The sequence below is a fragment of the Macadamia integrifolia genome, chromosome 7, assembly GCF_013358625.1.
Source record: "Macadamia integrifolia cultivar HAES 741 chromosome 7, SCU_Mint_v3, whole genome shotgun sequence".
NCBI classification, from domain to species: domain Eukaryota; kingdom Viridiplantae; phylum Streptophyta; class Magnoliopsida; order Proteales; family Proteaceae; genus Macadamia; species Macadamia integrifolia.
In genome coordinates, this window is record NC_056563.1 from 30,512,228 (window position 1) to 30,520,215 (window position 7,988).

At 35.0% G+C, this 7,988-nt stretch overlaps 1 protein-coding gene across 1 annotated transcript in view; it reads right to left on the minus strand.

The window, feature by feature from the left end:
• Nucleotides 1-860: 860 nt before the first annotated feature.
• Nucleotides 861-7,988, minus strand: part of LOC122084515 (pyrophosphate--fructose 6-phosphate 1-phosphotransferase subunit alpha) — an 8,876-nt gene continuing 1,748 nt past the window's right edge. The window contains exons 3-19 of the mRNA XM_042652815.1: nucleotides 7,562-7,674; nucleotides 7,026-7,100; nucleotides 6,761-6,874; nucleotides 6,614-6,681; nucleotides 6,143-6,226; nucleotides 4,969-5,022; nucleotides 4,367-4,447; nucleotides 4,168-4,261; nucleotides 4,007-4,080; nucleotides 3,756-3,866; nucleotides 3,603-3,647; nucleotides 3,460-3,516; nucleotides 2,831-2,935; nucleotides 2,634-2,750; nucleotides 2,383-2,486; nucleotides 1,496-1,661; nucleotides 861-1,292 (exon numbers count right to left, since the gene is read on the minus strand). Of these exons, the coding sequence (XP_042508749.1) occupies nucleotides 1,164-1,292; nucleotides 1,496-1,661; nucleotides 2,383-2,486; nucleotides 2,634-2,750; nucleotides 2,831-2,935; nucleotides 3,460-3,516; nucleotides 3,603-3,647; nucleotides 3,756-3,866; nucleotides 4,007-4,080; nucleotides 4,168-4,261; nucleotides 4,367-4,447; nucleotides 4,969-5,022; nucleotides 6,143-6,226; nucleotides 6,614-6,681; nucleotides 6,761-6,874; nucleotides 7,026-7,100; nucleotides 7,562-7,674 (1,591 nt within the window). The 3' untranslated portion in view covers nucleotides 861-1,163. The remainder of the gene's footprint in view (nucleotides 1,293-1,495; nucleotides 1,662-2,382; nucleotides 2,487-2,633; nucleotides 2,751-2,830; nucleotides 2,936-3,459; nucleotides 3,517-3,602; nucleotides 3,648-3,755; nucleotides 3,867-4,006; nucleotides 4,081-4,167; nucleotides 4,262-4,366; nucleotides 4,448-4,968; nucleotides 5,023-6,142; nucleotides 6,227-6,613; nucleotides 6,682-6,760; nucleotides 6,875-7,025; nucleotides 7,101-7,561; nucleotides 7,675-7,988) is intronic.

The window sequence follows — 7,988 nt, forward strand, 5'->3', positions numbered from 1 at the left end:
TTCATTCAACTCTTAAAAATAATGTCATAATTTATAATTACTAAATACATGATTTCAAATGAAACCCACATTTTTTCCCCAAAAAAATGAGGGTTTCAATTTTTTATTTATTTCTCAGATCTACTCAAATATATTGGTCCACACTTTGTTGATTTTTTATATGTTATTTAAAAACATTTAATCTACAACTTCTATAAAAAAAATTTAATTTTTCTACAATGAATGGAAGACCCACTACCATAAATATTTCGATTGGAGTAAATATTGTGCCTATATTCGACAAGTGCAAAATATCATCGTATTGCTCCTATTGAAGAAGAAGGTCCTAGCCAAGGATTTGAACCACCACGATACTATTCATGGCACTCATCACAGTGGCAATGGCAATAAGGAAAGAAAAAACTGTAAGAAACTCAAACCTCATCATTTTGAACATTTTCAACTCAATATATTTGTCTATCAATACGATACCCTCTACTTAAATATTTATGCATTCTACATGTTATATATAACTTTTTTTAACTATTTTTTTATGCAAAAGTGTATAAAAATGTATTCCCTATTCATTTATGTGCGTATCTTAGCGTATCTCCGATACGATACCCTCCGATACGTATCTTAATTTTGACCGACCGATACCGATACTTTAATCCTTGGTCATTATATTATCATAAAATAATATTATTATAATAATATATTTTACTGTTTATATAATTTCATCATTATTATTTTTACAACTATTCTATAATAACATTAATTAATATTATTAATAAATTAGTTTTATTATATTATTTTCAATTTATTTATTTATACTCACCACCTCTTTGACGAGCTTTTACATGAATACACAATATAATCTCTTTCCTGAACTGCCATATTAATCATTCTCATAATTATTTCAAACACATTACAAAGACTCAAGGTGATCAAAACTAAATAACCAAGAGTTTCAAACACTTATGAAGCAGACCAGAATCTTCCAAAAGAGCAAATAAGGTTTATACAAGTCAAAAGATCCTAATTTCTGAAAACAACAAAACTAAATTAGAAGGAAAAATGTGAGTCTAAATGAAAGGAATGGGGCACAGAGTGCTTGACTTCCCATACCAATAGTAAGCAAGCACCAATTTTGTGGGAAGAAAATGGGCAAGTGAGATACAACTTTAGATGTGTGTCTGGCTGTTGGACGAGGATGCTGACATTACAGAGAGAACATCTGTCACCGAAGCCATGGAACTCAAAGCTGCTTTTAGGACATCCTGTGAACATCCAGGCTTCACAATGCTTCGTACCTGAGAAAGAAAATGAGAAGAAAAATCAGTAAGCAAAAAACATGGGGTGAGTAAGAGCTAAATGTGGTTATACTGCATTTTTCTTGCAATGGAAAAGTGGAAATTAATGTCGAACACGGTGTTTCATAGTCAGTTTTCTTTTGAAACCCTCGATCTGATAGGATTTTTGGAAAATAGATGCGACAACATAAGAAGCAGAGCACCTTCTCAAGATATTCTCGCAGTTTCTTGATCCGGCCCATGTAGTCTTGATCTTCAACACACAGGGTGACAGTCTTGGCATCAGAACCCGGACCATCAAATTGAAGTGGCCCAGGATTTCTGTAGACATCATCCAATAAAAATTTTGTCGCATTTTGTCTCAGCAACCTATAACCAATAGTTCCCACATCCACCATCAATCCAATAGTAGTCAAAAGAACTTCAAAGCTAAAATTGGGATGAATTATATTGCTGCTGAACATCATCAAAGAGCTTTTGAAATTCAGATATTCATAAATGTTAATTATTATTTTCTGGAAAAAAATAAGAAAATTGAAAGGCATCAAGCAACAAGATCCATGGTCATCTTCAGAAGATTATTTGCCAATTTTTAGCAGTGTCTAGCTTTCATGTTTACTCTGTTACGAATTACGATTGGGATCTATTATACTGCTGTTCCCTTATAGATACATTAATGACACCTGTCACTGAAATTACAACACTCCTAAGGATCCAAACAGGATGTTGGAACCACTACATATTATTACTATTAGCTACCCAGAGATCACTGCACTGCCAGACAATAACAGTAAGCTACAATCAGTATGTATTTTGCTGTGTTACATCACATAAGATTTGGGCAAACACTGTATGATAAGATGACAGGTAATATAAAACAGTAGAAGCTGCACATTCCTCTGATGGTGCACAGCTGACACTGTGGTTGACATCACACAAGGGCAGGCCCACATTTCCACTCAAAGAACCACATTAATATATATATATATATATATATATATATATTTCACATCTAGAATTCTTTCTTATCCTTAGAGTAAACCTGATTATTACAAAGAACAATCCATAAATCATGGCAACGGAAACATACTCATATGCTTTGCCTTTTAAATCGATAGAAGCAGGATTAACAGCAGGTTTTCCGACTGAAGCAGCCCCTGGACCACGTGCCCATTGCTTTACAGTCATCATTGCCTGATTAAACTGAATATTGTCAGACATAATTTCCACCAATTCTGAACATAGTAAGAAAAGATTACTCAAAAATGCAGCTACACTAGCACGAACAAAAGTAGAAACACCAAGAACCATTTCAAAAAGACGAGACAGAAGAAATCCAACCGTAATTGGAGCAGCACCGCACCGCCACTTGTTCACTGGATTTTTTAGGTTGGTTACAGTTGCCATGTAACCATTCAAACCAGCTGCAAGAATGTGATAACAAATGTGCCCAAGAACCTGCATGAAATGGATCATGATTACAAATGGATCAAAAGAAATAAGAAGCAAGATAAAAAGGGAACACCGATCAGACATACAAAGGCATAGTCACAGTCAAATTTTGATGGTAAAGATCCGCGAGCCTGATAACCAAAGAAGTGGCAGATTGCGTTGAATTTCTTCCCCTTATATGTGCCTTCTTTCTGTATAGGTCACCCAAAAAAATCAGTTTTACAGAACATTTAAATGTCAAAACTCAACAATAAACAACAATAATGCAGTCCCTCTTAGGGTTCAATTATGCATATTGTTGCTTGTGTGATATGGATCCCAGTTTGACTGGCATAGAGGTAAGCTTTCAGGGCATTTTATGACTGCAGGTAATATACCAAGTTTGAAGGGTGGGTTTGCATTTACTTATCAAAATTTCTGTCATCACCAACTTCTAGAATGACTTGCAGCCTATCTTTTATAAAGTGTTCATTTATCTTTGAAATGGAAACAGAGATGTGACATGCAAACATCCATCAGGTAGTAGAAGCATTGAGAAAAAAAAAAATTGTGCAATACTTATGATGAACAGAGAATAAACTCATCGTAAGAATAAAAAATGGCTGAATAAGATTTTAATTATTTTTTTTTTAAGCTAAGAAAATGTCATCAATATGGAAGTTTTATCTAAACAACTTTCGAACAACACACAGAGCTTTGGCTGCATGAAACCTACCATACGCTTGTTCATTTCTGCCTCGACCAAATGAGCTAGCAGTTTCTCCGTCTCAATCTAAAGAAGAAAAAAGAAGTCAGAAGAGTCAAGAAAAAGTAAATGATTCTCTCGTGGCATAATGTCGAGATCTAAATTTCCCATACCTGGGATAATTGTGCAGAGTCATCTGATTCGGGATGGAGAAGCAGCTGCACCAAAAATTCTCTTATACTCAGATGAGCACCATTATTAATATAGGATTTTGATAAAACACAGAAGATCTCTCAATCAATGGAACCTTGAGAGAGAAGTGAGACCTGTTTCTTAATAAAGGGTGGCAAGAATTCAAACAAGGCTGATGCCCAAGGTGAAAGTTGTGAAGAAATGTTATCAACAGAAACACCTTGCCTGTGCAAACCATGAATTTCCTGGTGGTCACCACAGATATACCATGTTAGATGAATACAGAGAACAAATTTATCAGCTCCTAGATCTGCTTTAAGAAGAAAAAAAGTAACTTTTGCTGAAAGCTCAGGAAAAAGGTGACCTTGTTTCAGACATATACTACCTGCAAGAGAGCATACACTTCAGGAATGCTTTCTATAAGCCCTTCAGGAAGAAGGATCACTCCATAGTTTTTATCTGTTCTCAAAAAGAAAGTTATCAATTGATAATAATAATAATGGTTACTTCTATTAGCAATATAAAATTTAACCCATCAAATCCAACCTTGCGCAGCCCTGGCTTGAACTGCATCGCAAATTTGTGTTGTCAGGTCAAAAAGAGTGAGCTTCGATGCAGCCACCTCCTCACCAAGGATGACCTGGGAAAAGTTCCAGCAAATCAAGCCTAATTCATGCTTGAATTTATATAGATGCTAAGTACTGGAATATCAAACAAAAGTTGAAGTCAAACAAGGAAAGCTGACCATATTTGGATGTGACTGGAGAGTACACTCTAGAGCAACATGTGATGCCTTCCGACCCATAAGTCGGATAAAATAATAATACTGGAAAGATAAAAGATCATATTAGTGATAAACCAATAGCATAAATCATATATTAGAAACACACACAAAATTAATTTAACAAGCTTCCAACAAAATAGGAAGGAGGTTCCGACATAAAATAAGAAACTAATAGGAAATTTTACAACTTTCCTAGACCCACAGCTGACTGACAATTTGACATTGCAAATCTCTAAACCTTCTGGGATAAAAGTGCGAGGGAAAAAAAGTACAAAAGCAGGACAGGAAAGTAAAAAAAAAAAGGATCTCATGCATTCATCAAGAACCCAAAAGGGAGGACAGGGACCAACAACCAGTGGGCCACCGGTTCTAGCTTTTCTAGACAGATCCAATACAATCGTTTGCAACCACGAAAATATTTATCATGTATTTTGTAGTTTTCTTCATGATCTGCCAAGTACAATCAATTCTTTCATAAAAAAAGGTAGGTTCACAGAACAAAAGGACAGAATGAAACTGATTGCATAAGGAAAGATTTTGATTATACAAATTATGTAAACTACCTTCTCAGCAGAGAGAGCATCAGTGCAGACATTGCTGATGAGCTGGGAATTGACCTGAAGCAGGGGAAAGAAACAAATTTTATGCTCTCTAAGAATTGTAGAAGTTGCATTTAAGATGAATAAAACTATAGAGAAAAGAAAGAGTGAGGAAGAGAAACTGTATTCCCATATTAGTATTTCATTTAACAAATAGGTCATGTAAAATTGAGAACGAGCTCCAACATCCACAAGGCCACTGTTAAGAACAATTATAGATGCACAAATGGTTCAAGTGGTCCACAAGAAGAATTCCTTTGAGGAAACAGAAACCCAAACCTAAGCTATTGGGATCAAATAAAATCCTGACATTGATTCCTTAGAGCACAGGATTCACAATTTTTTTCCCTGAAAAAATTATGTGAATCATTTATAAATATGTAAAAAATAATTGAGGAAATAGAATATACTGAAATGTTGTATGATCCACCATTTAACAAAGTATCAGCTGATTAGGAACACCCGATCCCATAAAATAAAAATAAAAAAATCCAGGGGAGGAGGAAGCTTGAGCCTTTTTATTTTTTGGGTAGGGGAGTCCAGTAATATATAGGAGAAATTAGCCAAATCACACAAAGAGGATTCATTCAGGTCCTTATCTGCAAGTAAAAGTAAAAGAGAACCTAGGAAATCGTTTAAGTCATGAAGTTTACACTCAGATCAATTTAAAAAAAAACAAAAACATTGTTGCAAGATCAAAAGAAAAAGAGAGCTAACTAATGCTACGACAAGAAGGACAAAGGCCGCACCTCTACAAAAAAGCTACTTAATCAGATAATGACCCATATACAAAGATTCCCTATTCACTGCTCCTTGGCTAACTCATCTGCAAGGGAGTCTGCTGATCTGAATGATCCCACTTTCCTCAGAAAATCAAGAATAACATATAACTACTAAGATTCATATTTTTCTCCCCGGGACTGAAATGGTGGCTGCTTCTTTCCAGGATCCAATTCAAATTTATGAGGTAGGAGTTCAAAATGAACGCTCAAAGATTGTCAGGGCCTTGGAATAAGAAACAGTGACATAAAAGCAAAATGATAGTAGGTAATTGGAGTTAAACATACATAGAGGTTTTGAATATGTCTGAAGACAATCAATATTGGCCTGACAAGAAAATACGAGATATGACTAATACCTTACATATCGTATCAAAACCAACATTAGTTTCAACGAATTGGTTTCTAAGATCTCCATTCAAGGTAACCGGCACTCCAACCACCTGCAAGACCCAAAAATTACAATAATGTAAATATGGTGGAGCCAGACGGGAGTACCCAAAAACAAACAGAAAATTGACAATTTAAATCATACCAAACATATTCTAAATACAGTTTAACCAAAGTAAACATAGCTGATTGTCAAAACTAAGTCCATATAGTCTTGCTACAGTGAAACCTAAAGAGTTATAACGAAGGACTTTGTATACGCAATCATGAACAAAGCTGAAAAGGTGGATAAATATCATCCTTTCATTATTGTCAAAAGAAAGTCGATAATGATAACAATCATGCCGAAACTTCATGATTGTCAAAACTAAGTCCATATGATCTAGTTACAATGAAACCTAAAGAGGTATAAAAAGGACTTTGAATATGCAATCATGTACCTTTGTCGAGCATTTGGCCTCTGCAAACGTTTCAGCAAGCTGAGCAGCATCAGTGTTCGATGTAACACCTGTAAAAGATGCAACTATTTAAGTATGATGAACTCCACGTTTCTAAATGCTAGTGCTTAATATAACCACTGGATCTACCTCCAATAATTACAAGGCCATCTAATTTCAAAGCTTTGCATGCATTTAGTGAGGCAGTAACTTGCTCAATTGTTCTTATCTGATCCTTTGTCCGACCCAGCAAATCATAACCACCTTACAAGCACATAAAGAAGATTAACTTTCTCTGACATATTAGGTATATAGGCAATCTTCTTGACAAAAGAAAGTTGATAAAGATGTCACCGTGACATGGAAAACAGAGGTACAAAGATGTTAGTATGTTGCTTTAAGAATCAAAAGCTACCTTGGTTTTTGTATGAAGAAAGAACATCATCAGTGATTTCCAGAGTTTTCTGTGCAAATAAACCTTCAGTCCCCCCTGTCAAAAACAATGGAAATGGATGGGTGTGTTACTCAAAAATGTACAAATTATATGATGCTCTTTCATATGAATCCTGGATGACCAAAGTCCATCATTCACAAAAAGAATGGATGTAAACAGTCCAAAAATTGCAGGATATCAAAATATATGCTATGATTTTGCAATTGTATAATTTTAAAAATAATAATACTACCATAAATGAGAAACCAATAGTAATAAGTAAGTAGGTAAGAGAATGAAAACATGACCTCATAGCAAAGCAAAACACCAGGCTGGTAATTAGCTAGTAGAGAACATGAGAACTTCATAACAATTACCAAGTGGAAATTTCATGCTGGAATGTCCTAATCGAGAACAAATCATTTCAAAGTTTTTTAACTCCATGCATAAAAAGTGGACAGAAATATAATACGACAAAAGACATGCACCAAACTTTGATAAAGATAATTTTCACTCACCAAGAAATCCAATCAAAGAGCTATTAGGATTGTGAATATTAAGTGCATTATGAAGGCCCCATATGACGTTGTGCCCTCCAGGAGACTGTCTTCCACAGAAGACAACTCCCACCCTGTACGAAACCACTTAATCTGTTAGTCCCAGACTAATCACCAACCATGATAATACCGCACAGATAATGTTTCACCAGTTACTACCTATTTCAGTGCTACAAAATATCAAATGTACAATTAAGATTGCCGAAACACTTGTAGGGCTAAGAAAAGAGGCAGGTAACGGAAACTGTATCCTTTTCATTATAGTGGTAGATTTTCCAAGTTTCTTTACCAAACAAGTAACATATTGAATCAACCAAAAGGGTATCTAACATACTTTTGAGACTAGCTCCTAATCTAACTGAACCCAAGGAATATATTAGTTAAATAA